The sequence below is a fragment of the Argiope bruennichi genome, chromosome 11 (assembly GCF_947563725.1).
Source record: "Argiope bruennichi chromosome 11, qqArgBrue1.1, whole genome shotgun sequence".
NCBI lineage: Eukaryota > Metazoa > Arthropoda > Arachnida > Araneae > Araneidae > Argiope > Argiope bruennichi.
Window position 1 is genome coordinate 102,864,648 of NC_079161.1, and position 22,325 is coordinate 102,886,972.

The 22,325-nt window shown below is 38.6% G+C and overlaps 1 protein-coding gene across 1 annotated transcript; it reads left to right on the forward strand.

The window, feature by feature from the left end:
• Positions 1–20,781: 20,781 nt before the first annotated feature.
• Positions 20,782–21,366, forward strand: LOC129956832 (uncharacterized). Its single transcript, XM_056068785.1, has one exon. The coding sequence runs from the start codon at positions 20,782–20,784 to the stop codon at positions 21,364–21,366; it is 585 nt and encodes a 194-aa protein (XP_055924760.1).
• Positions 21,367–22,325: the final 959 nt, after the last annotated feature.

The window sequence follows — 22,325 nt, forward strand, 5'->3', positions numbered from 1 at the left end:
GGGATCAAGCGAAGGGGTCACTCCTTGGGCTTGGCGTTAAGGGTGGTCACTGTCCCCGGGGGTGACTCCTAGCGTATAGGTTCCGGCAAGCATTATGGCAAGTGCCGAGGCTGGAGATGGCCAGAGCCGGTGGCTGCCATCCCTTGTTGGGCTCCGTGGTGGGCGATGCCGTCGGGCCCGAATTCTTATCTATGTCGCATGGGTACTAATGTTCTTCAACACTGTAATGCTTTTATAAAATTTTTTGTTGTTAATTCTGAAAAGTCATCTTTAAAATTTGTTTCACCGATTTTAATACATAAATCTGTACTAGGCGTTGTCGGAGAAGTTCAAAATATCAAAAAGTTAAATAATGGAAACCTGCTTATTGAAGTAAAAAACAACCAACAGTCACAAAATATTACAAATTTAAAAAATATAGGGGACATCGATGTCACTGTTTCTGCCCACCGTTATCTTAACTATTCCAGAGGTGTAATATCTGAAAGAGAATTCCAGAGAGATCTTGAAGAGGACCTTTTAGATAATCTAAAAGACCAAAAAGTAATAGCAGTTCGCAGGATTACAATTAAAAAAAATAATCAAAATCTTCCGACTAAACATTTAATTCTTACATTCAATACTCCAGTTCTACCGAAATCTGTCAAAATAGCTTATATCAATTGCCCAGTTAAACCATACATTCCAGAACCACTCCGCTGCTTTAAATGCCAAAAATTCGGTCATTCAATTACAGCTTGCAGGGGAGATAAAGAAATTTGCGCTCGATGCTCCCTCCCAGATCACAATAGTAAAAATTGTACATCTACCTCACAAAAATGTTATAACTGTCAAGGCGATCACCCATCTTACTTCCGCTCCTGCCCACGCTACAAGCAAGAGAAAGAAATTCAAACTATAAAAATAACAAAAGGTATTTCATTTACAGAAGCACGCAAAATAGTAAGCGAAAGAACACCGAAACCAAACTTCTCATATTCATCAGCATTAAATTCAGCCGTTCCAACTTCAGAACCACACAATTCGCAAAACCAACCATTAAAAAATATAGAAACGAATACTCATGCAATCCGCACAGCAGATCCTGACACCATAACAATAAAAAAAACTGACTACCTTGCCCTTCTGGAAATAAAAAAATCTTGGGAAGAAACTTCTTCTCTCAAAAAGCCAAAACGGAAAAAAGTTTTGATGAAGGAAAAAATGCTGAAAGAAAAAAAGACACCCAAAGCAAAAGAAACGAATAAAATTGAAGAAAAAGAAGAACATTTTAAAATTCATCCATCTGACGATAGCATAAGTGATATGGATGAGGACAGAGTGGATTCCGATCCCACTAATATTTCATCTCACTATTTTAAATCAAAATTTTTTAAAAAGCCTAAAAGTTGATGTTCTCTCAACTTCATCTTTTCTTTTTACTGAAGGCAATCTCTTTTTTTCCCTTTCTCTTTTTTAATCTTTATGTCTACATTCGTCTCTTGGAACTGTCGAGGGTACATGAATAAATCTTCAGAATTGAGAGACATTATAAACAAATACCATCCTGCCTGCATTGCACTCCAGGAAACCTACCTTAAAACCGACAAGCAGAACATACGGCATTACAAAAATTTCAGCAAGCACAATATTCAAAACCGATTTTCTGGGGGCGTATCAATTCTTGTCGCAACAGAGACTCCCTCAATGCAAGTAAATCTGAACACTAATTTGCAAGCTGTAGCTGTACGAATTCGTATGAAAAATTTAATAACTGTCTGTAGCCTATATTTGCCACCTAAACAACAAATCAGTCAAACGGATCTAAATAACTTGTTTTGCCAATTACCTCCTCCATTCATTATTTTGGGAGATCTTAATGGTCATAGTCCTTTTTCGGGAAGCTCTGAATCAAATTCGCGTGGTCAGCAAATCGAACAATTTCTTGCGGATCATAATTTATGCATTTTAAATTCTGACGAAAAAACGCATTTTCATTTACCAACAAGAACTTTTCATTCTGTTGATCTCGCTATTTGCTCTCCGTCTTTATTGCCTTTTTTCAGTTTAACTGTTGACAACGATCTTTATAATAGCGACCATTTTCCTTTAATTTTGACCGACAGTAGACACAATGCAGCTAGTTCCTCCCGACCATCCAAATATGTTTTAAATGCAGCAAACTGGCAAAAATTCACCTCTCTGGCTAATATCAATTCAGAAATAGTTAAATCTTCCACTATTGATGATGCTCTGAAACATATTGTCAATATTATAATTGAGGCAGCAGATAACACTATTCCAAAGAAATCTGGAGTTCGTAGGAAGCAAAACAAACCATGGTGGGATGCTAATTGCCAACAAGCATATAAAAAACAAAAAAAGGCATGGAATATTTTTCGCCGGTATCCCTCTACTGAAAATTTTATAAATTTTAAAAAATCTAGAGCAGAATCCAGAAAAATCCAACGACGTAGTCGAAGAATTTCTTGGCAAAAATTCGTTTCTGGTATCACTTCAACAATATCTAGCCATCATTTGTGGAATAAAGTTAAAAAAGCTTCAGGTGCTTCTCATTCTAATAATGTTTCAATTTTAATTGATAATGGAAATACCATATCATCCACAAAAGATATTGCAAATTCCATAGCTTCAACATTAGCTCACACGTCCAGCAGTAAAAATTATTCTCCTGCTTTTTTGAGATACAAAGAGAAAGCAGAAAAGCAAAAACTAAATTTTAATTCTCATACTAACCTGCCCTACAACAGTGATTTTACGTTTTTAGAGTTCCAATCGTGCCTTGCCATTGTCCACGATTCTTCTCCCGGTCCTGACAACATTAGCTACAGTATGATCAAAAACTTAACAACAGAGTCGAAAAAAAGTTTATTATATCTTTATAACCGTATCTGGCGAGAACAATATTTTCCTTCTTTTTGGCAACAAGCTATAATAATTCCTTTACTAAAACCAGGCAAAGATCCAATTAATCCATCAAATTATCGACCCATTGCTTTGACCTGTTGTCTTTGTAAATTGTTAGAAAAAATGATAAATCGAAGGCTAATTTTTTATCTGGAGACAAATAACTTACTTCACCCTTCGCAGAGTGGATTTCGAAGAGGACGGAGCACTCTCGATAATCTTCTTGCTCTCGAATCCGGCATTCGCCTAGCATTTTTACAAAGAAAGCACTTAGTTGCCATTTTTTTCGACATCGAAAAGGCATACGACCGAACTTGGAGATATGGAATTTTAAAAGATTTATATGATCTGGGACTAAGAGGTAATCTTCCTGTTTTTATTAGAAATTTTTTAAAGCTTAGAAAATTCCGTGTTAAGGTGGAATCTGAACTTTCCGATTCTTTTGTACAAGAGGAAGGTGTTCCCCAAGGCAGCGTTTTAAGCGTCACTCTTTTTATTTTAAAAATAAATAACATTTTAAAACTGCTTCCAATGTCTGTGAAGGGCTTTTTATATGTTGACGACCTGTATATCTCTTGTACAGGGATGCATATGAATTTTATACAAAGACAATTGCAGATCGCAATCAATAATATTACCCAATGGACGAACACTAATGGTTTTAGCATCTCAACATTGAAAACGGCTGGTGTGCACTTCTGTCGGAAACGTAACCTTCACTTTGATCCTGATCTAAAACTGTATGATCAGCCAGTACCATTTTTAAATGAAATTCGCTTTCTGGGCATTATCTTTGATAAAAAACTTACATTTCAGTCTCATATAAAACTTTTACGTAACAAGTGTGAAAAGTCTTTAAACATTTTAAAAGTCTTATCAACTACAGCATGGGGAGCCGACAGAAAATCTATGATTAAAATATACAAGGCCGTTATACTTTCCAAGCTGGATTATGGTTCCTCAATATACGGTTCTGCTAGGAAAAGCATTTTGCAGAAACTGGATCCTATTCACCTTATAGCTCTCCGTCTTTGTTCAGGTGCTTTCAGGACATCACCTGTTAAAAGCTTGTATGTTGAAACCTGTGAACCAGCCCTTGAATTAAGAAGACATTTTTCATCTCTTAATTATTATTTTAAAATTCAATCGAACATTAATCATCCATTTTATGATTTTAAACTTCGTCCCTTTTTAGTTCGCTTGCAAGGTGCCCGAAAATCATTCATCCCTGTCTTTTTTACGAGAGTTCATAATATTCTTTTAGACCTTAATGTACTGTATCTACAAGCAGCTCCTCAACCGGAAAATACTTTTCCTCCTTGGAAAATCCCTGAAGTACAATATTTAAATCCTTTTGAAACTTTTATCAAGTCTGATACAACAAATATCATTTTTCAAAAAATTTTCTTAGAACACAGACAACAATATCAAAATTTTATTCCAGTTTTTACAGACGGGTCAAAATCAGCTGCTCATGTCTCTTTTGCGGTTGTTTTCCCTCACACAGTTTCTTCGTTTAAACTTCACCCCTCCTTTTCAGTTTTTACTGCAGAAATAAGTGCTCTTTTATATGCTTTAGAAGAAATTTCTAATAGCCGGGACAAAAACTTTATCATCTATACGGATTCTCTGAGTGTTTTAAATTCTCTAAAATCATGTAATCCTCATCCTTTGGTTTTAAAAATCTTAGATACTTTTGATAAACTAACTTCTCGTAGTTACACTATTTTATTCTGTTGGGTACCATCCCATGTTGGAATTTTGGGCAACGAAGAGGCAGATAAGGCTGCCAAATTGGCGACTACTTCAATAGCTACAAATATTCCTGTGAACGACATAAAGAAGCATATTAAAAAGCTTCTATATTCTAATTGGCAAAGACAGTGGGACCTGGAGACAAACAACAAACTTCATGTTATCAAACCCCAGGTGCAACCCTGGCCCTCATTAGCGAACAGAAAAGCGGATACTGTCTTAACACGTTTACGAATTGGACACACTCGATTCACCCATATTCATTTGTTGTTAGGTGAACAACCACCACTGTGTTCGCGATGCCATTGTCAAATGTCTGTACAACATATTTTGTCAGAATGTCCAAATTTCAATACCCAGCGTTTACAGTTTTTTCAAAAGTCTTGTCCTTCATTATCTTTCCTGCTTGATAAGACACCTCATGTCCAAATTTTTGCTTTTTTAAAGTCCATAAAGTTTTATCCATTGATTTAAATCTTGTTTACTTTTTAGCTTCTCATATTCTCTTCGATTACTGTTTTAAATGATATAATTTTACCCATTGTTTGGCGCAGTATGGTCAACATTATGGCTCTTGCGCCATAAAACCTCAAACAAACTCAAACTCAAACTCTACGTGATAAAGTGTTGGGGTTATAAGTTCATAGTGGGGGATGCAATTTTTAATTAATATCGCTGTTCCTCCTGCGGCGTTTTGTGTAGGGTTTAGAATTTGCCGATAGCTGTAGTAAGAAGCGTAATTAGCTAGAAAGATTTTCTTTTGTGGTCTCAGATGAGTTTCTTGTAGTAATATAATATCGGGGTTATACTTATTTACGAACAGTCTGAATTCGTTAATTTTATTCTTGATCCCGTTTGCGTTCCAGTACACAATGCTTAAGCTGTTTAGATTGAATTAAATCATTTAGTAGAAGTTGTGTCATGGCTTTCAAAAGCCGTAGTGAGTAAATATAGTTTATCTTCTATTGAGTTTGCGTATTTAAGCTGTTTTAATGCTTGCAATAAATTGGGGTATGTTTTAACAAGTTTTCTCAGTTCGTACGTAGCTTCAGCGATGCCTCTAATAAAGCTGTCGCCTAGCGTAGCTGAGAGATTAATATCGTCTGAGTTTCTATGTTTGTTGACAGTGATGGATGGTAGATCTCGTGGCGCCCTCTGTTGAGGAGTGTTGCCATTAAAAAGATCGGCGAACGATTTATTTTCCTGGATGTAGGCCTGTTTGTAATTATTGTTTCCTCTATTTTGGGAATAATAGTTATCGCGAATAGCATTATTGTTGGGTAGTTTCGGAAATGCTTCACATCCTCTGTAGGATGCTGCGTGACCTGGTTTATTGCAGTTGATGCAAATTGGATCAGGAATTCTGTCAGTAATTGTGAACTGATTTGAAAGGTGGGCTTGATTGCATTTCAAGCATCTGGGTGTCATTTCACAACACTCGGCGGTGTGGTGAAATCTATTGCATTTATAGCATTGATTTACCATTCTTCTTCCCCTGAAGGGTTCAACCGTTATTTTTAAATAATTAATGTGTTTGATTTCGAATACGAGTTGTGCATCATTGTTTCTTGTTAATTCGACAAGGTAGAAGGGAAGTTTACCTTGTTTAGTTTTTAACTGTGTTAGCTGAGAAACTTTAATTACGGGTAATTTATATTCATTTTTAGTATAGTTTTTATCTCGTCCGGCTCCTCATCGTGGGGTAATCCTTTGATCACCACTTTAAGTGGTGTCTCATTTCGCGGTTTAATGATGTAAAAATTATAACCTTGAGATTTACAAAAATTTGTGATCTTTCTGTGCTGTTCAGCATCATTAGGGAAAATTTTTACGTATCCAGTTGATAATTTGTTTTCTGTGTTACCACAGACTCTCCTAATTTGGATTTGAATTTCTACATAGGCTTCGTGATATCTAAGCATTATTGGTGGGGTTTTTTTAGGTGGAGTAATCTTATCATCATTTTGAGAATTAATGTTTTACAGTGGTTGGAATTTATTTGCTATTTCAATGACGTTTGCTTGGCTAATTTGGGCTGGGCGGGCGGTTTTTCTTTTTGGTGAGTAGCTAAATTTATCTTGGCATGTTGAATTTGATTTTGCTCTATCATGACCACACCATAAAGGAAGAAGGTCCAACTCACCCTCTAGTGCTCCTTTCTCTGCTAGGATATCCTGTTGTTTTTGTCTTAATGCGAGGCATTCCTGGTTATCGATCCCAATACCGTTATCCATATAGTAATTGATTGCTTTAAGCAATCCTTCAGATTTAATTTTTTCTTGCTCAATTTTACGCTCTAAAAAGAGCCGTTCGCTGCAATGGCAGAGTTGCTGAGAATTCTCAGCAACCATATCCATTTCATCTGATCGTATGCGCTTCGCGCTTTCTTCCCCCAAATCGCTACCGCTCATGACGTTAGCTAGCAGGGGAATGAGAATGTGTGATCTTGACCAGCCGATAGAATATTAGTTGGGAGGACCCGGGCGCGAAGCGCCTATAACCTCCATTCCTGAAAGATGTGCTGGGCAAATGCATTACAATATATTCTAACTTAATACTATTGTGCATTGTTAGTATTGGGGAAAAAAGAAAAAAAAGTTAAATAATTACATGTCTAAGAAGCAATTAAATTAGTTAATTAATGATGGGGGGTATTTTAGTTCCTTAATTAGTACATAGTTATTAACTTGGTGTGTTAGTGTGCGAGTTTTAGGGAAGTTCTAATGTTACGTTTCTGGGAAATTCTATTACTTAAGATAAGAGAGGGAGCAGATCAGTGAGGGGGAAACCCCGTCCTTGAGCGGCCGGCAGTTCGCATTGTTGCCCAGCTGGTTTGGAGAGGGTAGAAGCAGTGGGGACCATCAGCTGTTCTTGTAACGGGAATTTAAAGGGCTCTTCCTTCCTTAACCCATTTTGTCTTCAGGCGCTGGTGTCAACGGGTTGGTGCTTCTTTCTTCTTAGTTTATGATGCGGCGAGGTCGTTTTTTGTTGCGTGGGTTTTTAGGGTCGTACCGAGGGAGGGATTTTATTGTTATATTATCCATTCTATCTATTCGCTGAAAGAAGGAGGTTGATAATTTTTTAATGAAGTCTTCTATTGTTTGGATGCGGAGGTCTTTTCTGATATTGGCGTTTCTTACGAACCATGGCATTTTTGTGATTTGGCGGAGGGTGGAGTTTTGTGCAATTTCAAGTTTTCTCAGATGCGCTTTCGCTGCTGCTCCCGAAATCGGTGCTGCATAAGTGATTTGTGGTCTCAGGTTTGGTTTGTATATTAATAATTTATTTTCTATTGAAAGGTTGGAGTTATTGCAGAGAAGAGGGTAGAGTTGGGCTTTTGCTTGTTTGTATTGCTTCAGGATATTATTGATATGTTGTGCGTAGGTTAGTTTCTGATCCAGCTGTACTCCAAGGTATTTTGTATCGGATCTCCATGCTATGGGTGTTTTATTTAAGGTAGGGGCTGGTGGTTTGATCTTTTTATGTGTAAATAGAATTGCCTGGCTTTTTTCCGCGTTCACTTTTATTTTCCATTTTCTCAGCCATGGTTCTAGTTTATTGAGGTGGGAGTCCAGGTCTTTGGCTATTGAATTGATATTTTTTTAAGTGCTAAGAATGGCTATGTCATCAGCGAATAGATAGAGTTGAGTTTTGGTGGTCCTGACGATATCGTTGATGTAAATATTGAAGCATAGAGGCGCTAGGATGGAGCCCTGGGCTACACCCGCTTGGATTGGTATTGCTCGGGAAAAACTATTTCCAATTTTTACTTTGAAAGATCTGTTTGTTAGATATGTGGCGAGAAGTTTGGTGAGTGAGTCCGGTATTCCTATTTTAATTAATTTATATATGAGCCCTATTGTCCATACTTTGTCGAATGCTTTGGCCAGATCTAAGAATATTGCTCCAGTATCAATACCCTCAGACCATCCTTGTCTAATAATTTCCGTCATTCTGAGCAGTTGAGCTGTTGTAGAATGTTTGCTTTTAAATCCAAATTGATAAGGGATGAGTTGGTCTTCTACTATGGGTTTCAGTCTCTTGAGAATTATTTTTTCAGCTATTTTGCTTAATGATGAGAGGAGGCTAATTGGTCTGTAGCTGGTAGGATTGTAGGGATCTTTGCCAGGTTTATGGATGGGGATGATGATGGCTCTTTTCCAATAACATGGGAAGTTTTGTAATCTGAGAATGGCGTTTATTAGTTTGGTGAATATAAATTACAATTTATTAGGGAGGTTTTCATCTCATTTCGTTAGTAATCCCATCCCATTAACCTCCCCAATTTATTGGGGAGGTCAACATTTCGTTAGTAATCCCATCTTCACCCGGGGGTTTCTTTTTTTTTTTTGGTGCTTTTAATTGCCTCTATTATTTCTTCTGGATTGCAAGGATCTATTGTTATGGTCGGTTTATTTTTCAGGAATTTTCTTACTATTTTTCGAACTAATTTGTCGTTGGTTTTATCCGAAATTTTGTTTGGAGTGAATTGGTCTTGGAGGTTAAGGGCTATTTCTTCAGCTTTCTCAGCGTCACTATAGGCAATGGTATTGATTCCTCTCAGTGGTGGCATTTTAAGCTTATTATTAGTGTAACTTCTTGTGAGTTGCCAAATAGATTGGTCTTCTATGGCTGCATTTTCAATTTTGTTGGCCCATACTTCGTTGTTGTGAGCTTCCCACATCTTCCTTAGTTTTTCCCTCGCTCTATTAAGTTTCTTTTTGTCTTCCGGACTTCTGGTATTCTGCCAGGTTCTTCTAAATTTGTTTTTGATTGAGGTTTGCTTTTTAATTTCCGGGGGGGGGGTCTCTATGGAGGTTATTTTTATTTGATTGGCAGTTTGTTGGTATGAGTTGAGGATATTGTCAGACAAATTTTTGGCTTCAATTTCAATATCTATTTCCGTTTTTATTTCTTGAGGGTAGTTGGTATTTTCGATGAGATGGTCTCGGAATTTTTTCCAGTTGGGCCGTAATCTAAAAATTTCTTGTTTATTGATTTCGTTAATATTGATGTGTAGCAGGATTGGGAGATAGTCGCTTGAGAGGTCGGTGAAGGTTTCTATTGTTGAGGTGTAGTGCACGTTTCTGGAAAGCGCCAAGTCTATTACCGTTTCACTTGTTGCAGAGTATCTTGTTGGTTTATCAGGGGCAATAATTTTCATTTTTAGTTTATTGATAAAAGAGTTGAGGTTGATGCCTTGGGGGTTGGCTCTTTCGCAGTTCCATTGCCGGTGTTTGGCATTTAGATCACCAATAATAACTGTTGAATAGTTGGTTTGGATTAATGACTCTATATCAAGCGTAAAGTTGGAGTTGCAGGCAGGAGGGATGTATGTAGAAATAATATTGATGGAGTCTTCTTTAGTTCCCGGGACTTTTATTTTAATTATTGTTAGGTTAGGTTAGGTTTATGAAGTTTAGTGGCACAAGAGCGTATCTTGGCTAAACTGCGCCAAACATATGGTTAGAAACTAATCCTTTTCAGCAATAAGATTTAAAAATCAAAACACAAGTTCAATAGAACTATGAATATAAGAAAATACTCAAATACAAGATAAAAGAAGCTGATAAAAAAAAGGCAGTGCAATTAAAAAAAGATAAAGTTTATCAAAGATGACGATTTATTAAATACATGTAAAAAAGCGAATGACTTTTAAAAAGTTAAAAATATTTGGGTGGTGTTTTTCACCCACCAAGTCCTGCATAGTTAGAGACGATGACTGGAAAAACAACTCGCGATGTGATTTAAAATCTGGACATTCAATAAGAATGTGTTTCACAGTAAAATCTGTACTGCATGTAGGACACATGGGTTTTCTCTCTCCACAAATGAGATGTTTATGAGTTAGACGTGTATGTCCTATACGGAGGCGGGTCAATTTAACATCCAACCCTCGTACAGGGAGTACAGGCCATAGTCCAATTAAAGATTTAATGGTATGCAATTTGTTGTCAACCTGCTCATTCCAGTTTGCCTGCCAAGTGGAATAAAGATGACAAAGAAAGAACTTCTTCGCATCACAGTAAGGAATATTTTGTGAAATAAATGAAGAAGCATCTTTTGCAGCACAGTCTGCTGCCTCATTCCCAGAAATGCCCGAGTGACTCGGTACCCAGCAAAATAAAATATTAAATGTCTCATTTCGAAGAAGGTGTAAAGTATTTAGAATTTCTAAGGCGACAGGATGCATTTGATTGTCGGGATGGGAAAGTGTCTCTAAAGCACTCATACTGTCAGTATAAATAATGAAACTGCGATAAGTAGACATCGAAATTTCCTGAAGGGCAGAGGAAATTGCCATTAGTTCCGCAGTAAAAACAGAAGAACAGGTATGTAAACGATAGCTCAGTGTACCAGATGGAAGTAAAATGCCAAATCCGACATGTCCATCTGATTTCGAGCCATCTGTAAAAACTGGGATGAAAGATGAATACTGACAACAATGATAGTGAAATATCTGTTGAAAAACCACAGATGCTGTTGTGGATTTATCATATCCAGAAAATGGATTTAAAAAGGAAAATTCTAGATTATCCCATGGGGCAAAGCAAAAGACATTTGTAGACATAATTGTTAAATTAAAGTCCGAGTCCTGCAAAAGCTTTTTCATTCTCAGACTGAACGGTGGATTGGATTGGATTGTAGATTTTATTGGCACAAGAGCCTGAAAAGGCCATACTGCGCCATGCATATGGTCAAAAAGAAACAAAAGTATGAAAATCTAAACAGCCGTCAGTAAAAAAGGTTCAAAAATTCAATGATAAAACTCTGGATCAATTCAATGATGCGTCAGGCAAATATGGAGATTCAGATAAAATGGTAAAAACCAATTGCTTTCAAGAATTTAAAAATGTTTTCGTGAGGATTTTCTCCCAATAGCGTTCGCATGTTCAGGATTGGATTGGATTGGATTGGATTTTGGCGTTTTATGGCACAAAAGCCGGTGTCGGCTATGCTGCGCCAAACACACGGTTAATGCATGAAACAATTTAAAAATACAAAAATAAGTAATATAAATTATTATTAATCGAAGATTTTAAATAATGTTGCAGCTTTTCTTTAAAAAATCGAATGAAGCCATACTGTTACAAAGCGTTAAAAACAGGTAAAATATCAAAAAAAGTAAAACATTGATTAAAACCTAAATTAGAGGCAAGATACCTATATTTCTCAGGAAAAGAAACAAATTTGGAAGGGGTCTTTCACCCACTAAGTCTTTCAAGTCTAAAACGTCTGTTTTAAAATAGTGTAAACGTGAAGAGTTAAAATTAGGGCATTTTGTTAAAATATGGTCTACAGTTTGACTTTCGTTGCAAGTTGAACACATTAGTGCAGAATCCCTAGAGAGTAAGTGTCTATGAGTATAATGGGTGTGTCCAATTCGAAGACGCGTCAATCTAACATCGAATCTTCGATTAGGAAGAACCCCTCAGGGGCTCACCTACTATAGGTGAGTACGGGTGTCCCAATCCCGAGGTTCCCAGGGATCTTTACTCCCTTTATGTTTACTCTCCACTGCGCCTTCTGCTGTCTCCTTTTTTTTTTCTTTCCCTCGACGGCAAGCGAGGGAGCTCTCCATGAGAAGCTGTCGCCGCTCTGTTTGCTTCCTGCTTCTCATGGACAGCAAATACCCCCACGTGTTTGCCGTGCGTGGCAACCCATTAGACGGGTGGTGCACTGTGGTCCCCGGTGTATCAATCGGCCGGTAACTATCAACCCGAGTTGTTAGTCTGCTAGGGATCAAGTGAAGGGGTCACTCCTTGGGCTTGGCGTTAAGGGTGGTCACTGTCCCCGGGGGTGACTCCCAGCGTATAGGTACCAGTTAGCATTATGGTAAGTGCTGAGGCTAGGAACATCTAGAGCCAGTTACTGCCATCCCTAGTAGGGCTCCGTGGTGGGCGATGCCGCTGGGCCTGAACCTCTATAAATATCATATGGGCCGCAAAAACTTTTCTAACTTCAGTGGACACTTCAATAATCAAGTCGAATCTAACAAATCTTTTGATACATTTTTTATTTTGAAACGTATTTCTACTACAAATGAGACTTTTCATACTGTTTCTCCGTTCTTGGTTGAGAAGGCGATATCCTCTAATCTTGGTAACACTAAGTCTATTCGGAAACTACGCTCAGGAGATCTGCTTATTGAGGTAGCATCTCTTAAGCAAGCAGAACAAATTCTTAAATTGAATTCTCTAAGCACTATCCCTGTTTCTGTTACTCCACATGCATCTCTTAACTCCTCAAAGGGTGTGATTTCTTGTGGAGAACTTTTTAATGTTCCGGTAGAGCAAATTTGTAAAGATTTCAAGGCAATTGGCGTTACACATGTGCGTCGGATCAAAATCAGAAAAAATGGTGAGTTAGTTGATACTAAGCATTTAATTCTCACTTTTCACTCTCCTAAAATACCCGAGTCAGTTAAAGCGGGGTACATGAAATTGGCAGTTAGACCATATTTTCCAAACCCCCTGCGGTGTTTTAAATGCCAGCGTTTTGGGCATTCACAAGCTTCCTGCCGTGGAACTCTTATTTGTGCCCGCTGTGCGGAAGCTGGTCATGACAGTTCTGCATGTACTAAACCAGAGAAATGCGTAAATTGCAAAGATTCTCATACTTCCTTTTCCCGTTCCTGTTCTGCTTGGAAATTTGAAAAAGAAGTGATTGCTGAGAAGGTAAAAAAAGATATTTCTTATATCGAAGCCAGACAGATTGTGAAGTCTCGCACTCCACCTCCAGGAGTCAGCTATGCATCTGTGGTGAATAAAACATTCGGAACCACAAGCACTCAGATCTTATCTGCAGTCCTACCATCCGATTCTGCTCGATTTAAAATATCGTACATACCTTCGGAGACCTGCCCTAGATATGACGAATCTTTTATAGCAGCATTCAATCCCAGTACATGTGGAGAGAAAATCCATCAACCCACTGTCCCAGAATCTAATATAAGTTCATCTGATTGCTCTGGTTTCAAAAAAGTTAATAACAGGAAAAAGCTCAAAAAAGATTACAGGATTAATAAAGATAATCAAAAACTAAATATTAATAACGCACCGAAACATTATAAAACCTCGCATCTTTCAGAATCTCACAAGATGAACTTGGATAAAAAAGAGAGTACAAAGTTTCATAAAACTTCACCAAGAAAGCCTCCCCTTTCCGCTTCCGTAGAGGGCAATTCTGGAACGAATGATGTAACAAGTGCTGCTTTGATTACAAACTCTCCAGCCCTTGTTTATTCTGCTGATACTGAAACTCAAATTTTAGCTGACCTCCCTTCGGGAAACTCCAGTGATCCATTACGTCAGGAATCGGATACTGACGCAAAAATGTGTTCTAGTGCATCGGAAGGTGATACACTGGAATATAATATGTCAGAAAACTTAGAGGATACATCTGAAGACACTAGTCCTCCAACTCCGCCTCTACCAACTACTACACGCAAACGGGAGAAAAGATACTCCCATATTATTATTCCAACAAAATATAAATAAATATACATCTTCTTTTCAACCTTAGTTTTTTAAAATTATCGATTTCGTAGTTATCTGTCGGTTTTAAAATTTACATTTATTGTATGACGTTATGTACTCGGTTAATTCCTTTTAATCATTGCCGTAAATTTATTCAAGTATTTCATATATATAGTACTTGTTCTCAATGATTTTAGACATTTCTATTTATGTACTTAAGGAAAATTTATTTTAATATTTTTAAAATTTTATATATTTTATACCTTGATCCTGTTGATCTAACATATGTTTGGCGCAGCATAGCCAAACATGGCTCTTGCGCCAGTAAAATCAACTAACCAACCAACCATCGATTAGGAAGAATGGGCCATAGTGCAATAATAGGCTTAATACGATGCAGCTTGTTGTTACTTTGCAAATCCCATCTTTCCTGCCATTTTGCTAGGATATATTTCTTCACGGAATTGCGTATATCTGCTAGGGGGACAGAATGGTCCCAAAGCAACAGAAGCTGTTCTGGCTTCAGTATCTGCCTTCTCATTGCCTAGAATACCGACATGGCTGGGAATCCAACAAAAGAGAATATTATAGCCTCTGTCTATCAATGAGGAGATTGTATCGATGATATTGAATAAAATAGGGTGAGTGGCATTTTCAATGTTTTTTAATTGCTGTAATACACTCATACTGTCGCTATAAATACAAAATCTTTTATATTGACTACAAGATATACGTTGCAGAGCATGGAGGATTGCCATTGCTTCTGCACTATAAATTGAACACAAGGGAGAAAGTTTGCGACTATAACTGACATCATCAATAATGACTCCAAAACCCACATGTTCATCTGCTTTTGAACCATCTGTAAAAACAGCTCTATAGTCAGAATATTGAGAACGATGATAATAAAAGATTTTTTGTAGAACAACTGGATTAGTGGTATTCTTATTGAAATAGTCAAATGGATTCAAGAGTCGGACAGAGGGTACATTCCAAGGTGGATAGTGATGAATAGTATCCTGCTGGATTTGTAAACTATTAAAACACGTGTCTAGCAACATTTTTTTGGTGCGATCGAGGAAGGGACGTATTCTAGAAGGACGGGCATTATAAAGTCTGTCGAGAGACTGGTTTACAAACTGAGATCTCAAAGGATGGTTGGGTATCGACAAGATTTTCAAGTAGTAATGAATTGATAATTTCTGCCGTCTGAGAAGGAGAGGAGTTTGATGACACTCCACATAAAGGCTATCAACAGGAGATGTGCGGAAGGCACCCGAACAAATTCTTAAGGCAGAATGATGGATAGGGTCGAGTTTTTTCAGATTAGAAGCACATGCAGAACCATACACAGTACAACGATAATCAATACGAGAAAGAATTACAGATTCATAAACTTTAAGGAGAGAAGTACGGTCTGCTCCCCATGAGGTGTTAGATAATACTTTTAGTATGTTTAATAATTTTTCACACCTCTTACGCAAACACAAGATGTGCGAAAGGAAGGTCAGCCTGCGATCAAAAATTATCCCAAGAAATCGTACTTCATTCATAACTGGTATGGAATGATTGCGAATGCGAAGATCAGGGTCTGGATGCAAGCCTCTTCTCCTACAAAAATGTACAACGTAACTTTTGGTAGGTGATATGGTATGGCCATTCTTTTTACACCATGCAAGAATGCTATTAATAGCGATTTGAAGTTGCCTTTCGATTAATTGTATAGATGATCCCTGACAAGAGATTTGCAGGTCGTCCACATAGAGAGTACCTTTGACAGAATGAGGCAATTCTAAAAGTATATTAGATATATGGAGAATAAATAATGTTACACTCAAAACACTGCCTTGGGGAACCCCCTCTAATTGGATAAAAGAATCGGACAATGTACATCCGATGCGAACTTTAAAATTACGAAAAAATAGAAAATTTTGTATAAAAATAGGTAAGTTACCACTAAAACCAAAACTCTTCAATATTTGCAAAATGCCATGACGCCATGTTCGGTCATAGGCTTTCTCAATATCAAAGAAAACCGAGACCAAATGGTTTCTTTGAAGGAAGGCATTGCGAATTTGTGTCTCCAGATAAATAGCATTATCAACAGTCGAGCGTTTCTTACGAAATCCACATTGATGAGGTGGAAGCAAATTTTGGGTCTCCAGGATATAAATCAATCTTGCATTCACCATCCGTTCCATGGTTTTGGATAAACAGCTGGTAAGTGCAATGGGACGGTAATTCATAGGGTTTGTACTCTCCTTTCCCGGTTTTAGAATAGGGATTACAATAGCTTCTCTCCATTGTGTAGGGTATACTCTCTCTTTCCAAATACGATTGAATAAACGAAGGACATTACAGAGTGAATCTTCATTTAAATGACGAAGCATATGATATGAAATACCGTCTGGCCCAGGCGAAGTATTTCGACACTGAGATAAAGCTTTCTTCAATTCAAACATTTGAAAGTCGCAGTTATATAAAAAATGTCTCTTAGTATTAAAATTGATAGGCGTTTTTTCAGCATTATTCTTAATTACTTGGAAGATAGTGGAATAGGAGCTCACACCAAATGCTTTAGCAAATGAGTGTCCAATAACACGAGCTATATCTTCTGGTGACGAAAAAACGTCTGTCCCAATCTTCAATATGGGAAAAGTGAAATCTCTATAGATACCATTGATTGCTTTAACTTTCCTCCATAGTTGTTTACTTGATGTTAAAGAGGTGATTGAAGAGACATAGCGTATGAAAGATTCTCTTTGACTCTGCCGCCACACTCGACGTGCAAATGCCCGAGCCTTTTTAAAGGCTATGAGGTTTGACGTTGTAGGATAACGGCGGAATATGTTCCAAAATTTTTTCTGTTTCTTGTACGCCTCACGGCATGCATCATTCCACCATGGTTTGCGAAAACGATGAGGTTTTGAAGAACGTTTCGGAATCGAAGAATCAGCAACCTCGATTATAGTTTTCGTGATGTCTTTAACTGCATCATTAATATTTGCAGTCTCTACCAATGCATTAGTAATCACTGACAACTGAGTGAAATTGTTCCAGTCCGCTCGTTGGTATATGAAACTATGTGGTCGTTCAGTCACACAAATATTATCAGCGTAGGAGAGATGCAATGGATAATGATCGCTACCATATAGGTCACTTACAATATTAAAATCTAACAGCGTAAACAGAGAAAGAGAACAAATTGCCAAATCTAGTGAATGAAATGTCTGTGTTGGTTCGTGAAAATAAGTTTTCTCATCTTTATTAAGGAGACAGAGACAATAATCTGAAATCAATTTTTCAATCTGTCGTCCTCGGAGGTTTGTATCATCACTACCCCACAAACTGCTATGTCCATTGAAATCTCCGACCAACACAAATGGCTCTGGCAGCTGATCTACTAATAAATTAAGATCATGTTGATTAATTTTATCATGTGGTGGAATGTATATGTTGCAAATGGTAACTAAAGATTTAAAATGTACTTGTATAGCAACAGCTTGCAATGACGTGTGCAGTGGAAGAGCATTACTCGGATAAAGGTTTGATGTTAGGATGCAAACTCCCCCAGAGGAGCCAATTCCTGTATCTACATCTTTTCGAGTACAATTATATCCACGTAACTTAATCGAAACTGTTTCCTTCAAAAAGGTTTCCTGAAGACAAATGCAAACAGGCCGGTACATATTAATAATTGACTTAATATCCTCAATTTTAGACCGGCAACCGCGGCAGTTCCAAGAAATGCAAAGAGACATTAAAAAGGGGGAAAAAAAAGGAAAAGGAAAAGGATTTCACTTCGGTTTCTTAAAGAACTTTGATTTATAAGACTTCGGTGAAGGTTTCTTCGAGTCCGAGCTTTCTCGGTCTTGATCCATGTCACTTAAAGAGTCATCTGATGGATGAATTGTAAGACCGGTGAATTTTTCTTTTTCGTCAGTTTTATTTATTTCTTTATTTTTATTAACAGATTTTAGATTCATCTTATCTTTTTGCGGGTTTTTCTTTCTTTTCTGTTTTTTAGAGGAAGTGGAAGATGTTTCTTCCCATGACTTTATTTCCAATAGCGCTAACCATTCGCTCATCTTAACGGTAATTGTTTTTTCCTTTTCTTCAGAGGGATAAATTGTAGAAGTGGAAGTTTCAGGAAGTTTATTTACTGTTGAAATCGGTTGCTGAAAACTGTTTATGGTTGGAGTTTTTATAGCTGAAGAAAATAAGGGAAACTTGGATGCAGGAGTTCGAGCTTCAACGACTTTTCTCGCTTCTTGATAGGATAATTTTTGATGAACACGGATGGATTGAATTTGTTTTTCTATTGTCCATTTGGGGCAATTCTTTGAGTATGCTGAGTGATTTCCTTTTCAGTTAAAACACAATTCGGAATTCGTGCATGACGCATCCTCGTGACCAGGTTCTGAGCAGCGGGCACAGTTCACAGTAGTAGATCGACAACTAGTTTTCGAATGTCCGAACCACTGGCATTTAAAGCAACGTAGAGGATTTGGGACATATGGACGGACTTTACAATTTAGATATCCCGCTTTAATAGAGGTTGGAAGATTAGTCGTACGGAATGTCAGAATTATATGTTTGGTGTCAAAAATTTCAGTGCCTTTTTTAATTTTTATGCGTCTAACGTGTTGTACTCCTTGTTTAGATAAACCCTGGAGGATTTCAGCTTCGGAAGTGCCTAACAACTCGGTTTCTGATATAACTCCTCTAGAAGTATTCAACGTATTATGTGGTATAACATTAATTGGATGGTCTAGAAAGGTTTTAGCCAAAAGGAAAGATTTCGTTTGAAGAGATGAGACTGTTCCAATTAAGAGGTCACCAGATCGCAATTTCTTCACAGATTTCGGTTCGCCACCTATGCTTTTAATAGCTTTCTCAATAGCAAATGGTGATTTGTTTTGTAATTTATTTTCAAAAGAAATTATTAGAAAACGAGCGTAAGAAGCCAGTTCGTCAACGGTAAATGTCGGTGAATCGTGATGTGAAGAGCCCATATGATATTAGAAAAGATTCAGGCCCGACGGCACCGCCCACCACGGAGCCCAACAAGGGATGGCAGCCACCGGCTCTAGACATTCCCAGCCTCGGCGCTTACCATGGTGCTAGTCGGAACCTATACGCTGGGAGTCACCCCCGGGGACAGTGACCACCCTTAACGCCAAGCCCAAGGAGTGACCCCTTCGCTTGATCCCCTTGAGCAGCCCAGTCAAGTGCCAAGGATACCGGCCGATTGATACACCGGGGACCGAAATGTACCACCCGTCCTATGGGTCGCCACGCACGGCCAACACGTGGGGTTTTTGGCTGTCCATGAAAAGCAAGAAGCAATGGAAAGACAACAGCTTCCCATGGAGAGCTCCCTCGCTTACCGTCGAGGGAAAGAAACACAACAAAAGGTACAATTAATTAATACATGCAAACCAAATCTTAATGAGGAAAGGAAAAAAAACGGCCACCCAAAATACAAAATGATCCCAAAAAGATAATTTAAAACTAGGAAATGCAAAAAAATGATCTGTAGTCTGGACATGAGGAAATTGAAACTAAAAAGTAAAAGATCGCTAAGGTATCCCGGGGTCGCGACGCCCGTATTTACCAAAGACAGTAAACCCTTTGGGTTAGGAATAGATCCCTGGGTACCTCGGGATTGGGACACCCGTACTCACCTATAGTAGGTGAGCCCCTGAGGGGGACTGAACGGTGGAATGCAGGAGGATCGAGCATCATAAATTCTCCTAAGACTTGCTGGAAGTGTTAATTCTGATATAGGGTGCTTCGAGAGAGACTGCGTTCGGAAGTAATACAAGGCGGCAATTTTTTTACGCCTTAAGTAGAGAGGTAGTTGATAACAAATATTGTATAAACTTTCTATTGGGGATGTTCGGAAGGCACCAGAGCAGATTCTTAATGCAGAATGCCCCTCAGGGGCTCACCTTCTTTAGGTGAGTACGGGTGTCCCAATCCCGAGGTACCCAGGGATCTATACTCCCTTTCAATTCAATCTCCCCTACGCCTTCTGCTGTTTGCTGTCGTTCTTCCTTCCCTCGACGGCAAGCGAGGGAGCTCTCCATGAGAAGCTGTCGCCGCTCTGTTTGCTTCTTGCTTCTCATGGACAGCCAAAACCCCACGTGTTGGCCGTGCGTGGCAACCCATTTGAAAGACGGGTGGTGCACTGTGGTCCCCGGTGTATCAATCGGCTGGTACCTAGTCACCTGAGTGGCTAGTCTGCTAGGGATCAAGCGAAGGGGTTACTCCTTGGGCTTGGCGTTAAGGGTGGTCACTGTCCTCGGGGGTAACTCCCAGCGTATAGGTACCGATTAGCACTATGGTAAGTGCCGAGGCTAGACGTCTAGAGCCGGTGGCTGCCATCCCTTGTTGGGCTCCGTGGTGGGCGGTGCCGTCGGGCCCGAATCATATTTCATATCGCATGGCTCCTCCCAAGAAGGGTCCCTTTAGTGGGCGTCACATAGTTCCTAACACTTTTTCTATTAACCAACATTTTGATCGATTTTTTATAATAAAACGAATTTCTGAAAGTGAGACATTTGAAACAGTTTCCCCTTTTTTGGTACAGAAAGCAATTTGTGCTACAATTGGTGATGCGACGTCAATACGCAAGATGCGTTCTGGCGACTTGCTGATTGAGATTAATTCACGAAAGCAAGCCCAGAACATACAAAAGTTAAAGGCTTTGGCAACTATACCAATCAAGGTATACCCACACACATCTTTAAATACATCAAAAGGTGTTATTACATGTGGAGAGATTTTCAACTTGCCTGTAGATTTAATTACCGAGGAATTAAAATCGCAAGGTGTCACACATGTCCGCCGTATTACCATCCGGCGAGATGGACAAACTCTTGAGACTAAACATCATATACTTACTTTTATGCCCCCTAAACTCCCGGACTACATATATGCTGGTTACATTAAGCTTCCCGTGAGACCATACATACCGAATCCTCTCAGATGCTTTAAATGTCAGCGTTTTGGGCATTCGAAAACAAACTGCCGTGGGACAGTCACTTGTGCCCGCTGTGCTGAGAAAGGACATGAGAGCCAGGATTGTTCAGCACCAGAGAAGTGCGTGAATTGTAAAGGCGAACATACGTCCTTCTCCCGCTTATGCCCACGTTGGAAAATCGAAAAACAAATTACAGCAACTAAAATTAAAGAAAATATTCCATATCCTGAGGCTTGAAAGAAAGTTCTTGCACAAACACCCTCCCCTGGCGTAAGTTATGCATCTATAGTAAAGAAAAACTTTTGTGAAAATTGTACCTGTCCCAACTGTGCTCAAAATACCACCCGTATGATCTCTCCTAAGCAGTCATCTGATTCTGATACAGAAAAATCGATTGGCAACACACCTGATATTGAAAAACTAGACAAAAATAAGCGAAAAACAAAGCCGGTAAAATCTCTTAAACTAAAGCTTGCAAAACGTGGACTGTCGAAGAAAGAACCGTCTTCGCAGTTAAAGAAATCAAGCACCAAACATTCTGTTGCATTGGGACTTGCTAGTAGGGGTATAGCCCATAAGAACTTGACGTCCATTTTTGGAGGCTTATCAAATAGTCCCGATTTAAAACTCCATCCTTCTGAGGATGAAGCTGAATTTGACATGAGTTGTGAAGTTTCAGCAACTCCAACCACTGCTCTTAATTCCTCTTTTCGCAATAAAATTTCTTAATGGGTACCTTCCTTTCTTGGAATTGTCGCGGCATTCGTTCCAAACTTCATGACATCAAGACTATTCTTAACAAATTTCATCCCATCTGTTTTTGTGTCCAAGAAACTTTCTTGACACCAAACATCCCTTTAAAATTGCGTGGCTTTAATTGTGTTAGAAAAGATGTGGAAACAGGATCTCACAGTTGTGGAGGTGTCTGTATATTCACGTCAAACCTGTATCCAAGCACACCACTCAGTTTACATACTTCCCTGCAAGCTGTGGCAGCACAGGTTCACGCAAGAACGCTGGTCACAGTTTGCTGCATTTATCTTCCGCCTCATGATATCATCAGTCAGCAAGAACTCGACAACTTGGTGGATCAGCTTCCTTCACCTTTTATCCTACTCGGCGATTTCAATGCGCATAGTACCTTGTGGGGTTCGGATAGCACAAACTCTCGTGGGCGACAGATAGAGCAGTTCCTA

Bases quoted from the DNA above. Each gene is read 5' to 3' on its own strand.
- LOC129956832 (XM_056068785.1), top strand. From the start codon at position 20,782: ATGCGTTCTGGCGACTTGCTGATTGAGATTAATTCACGAAAGCAAGCC.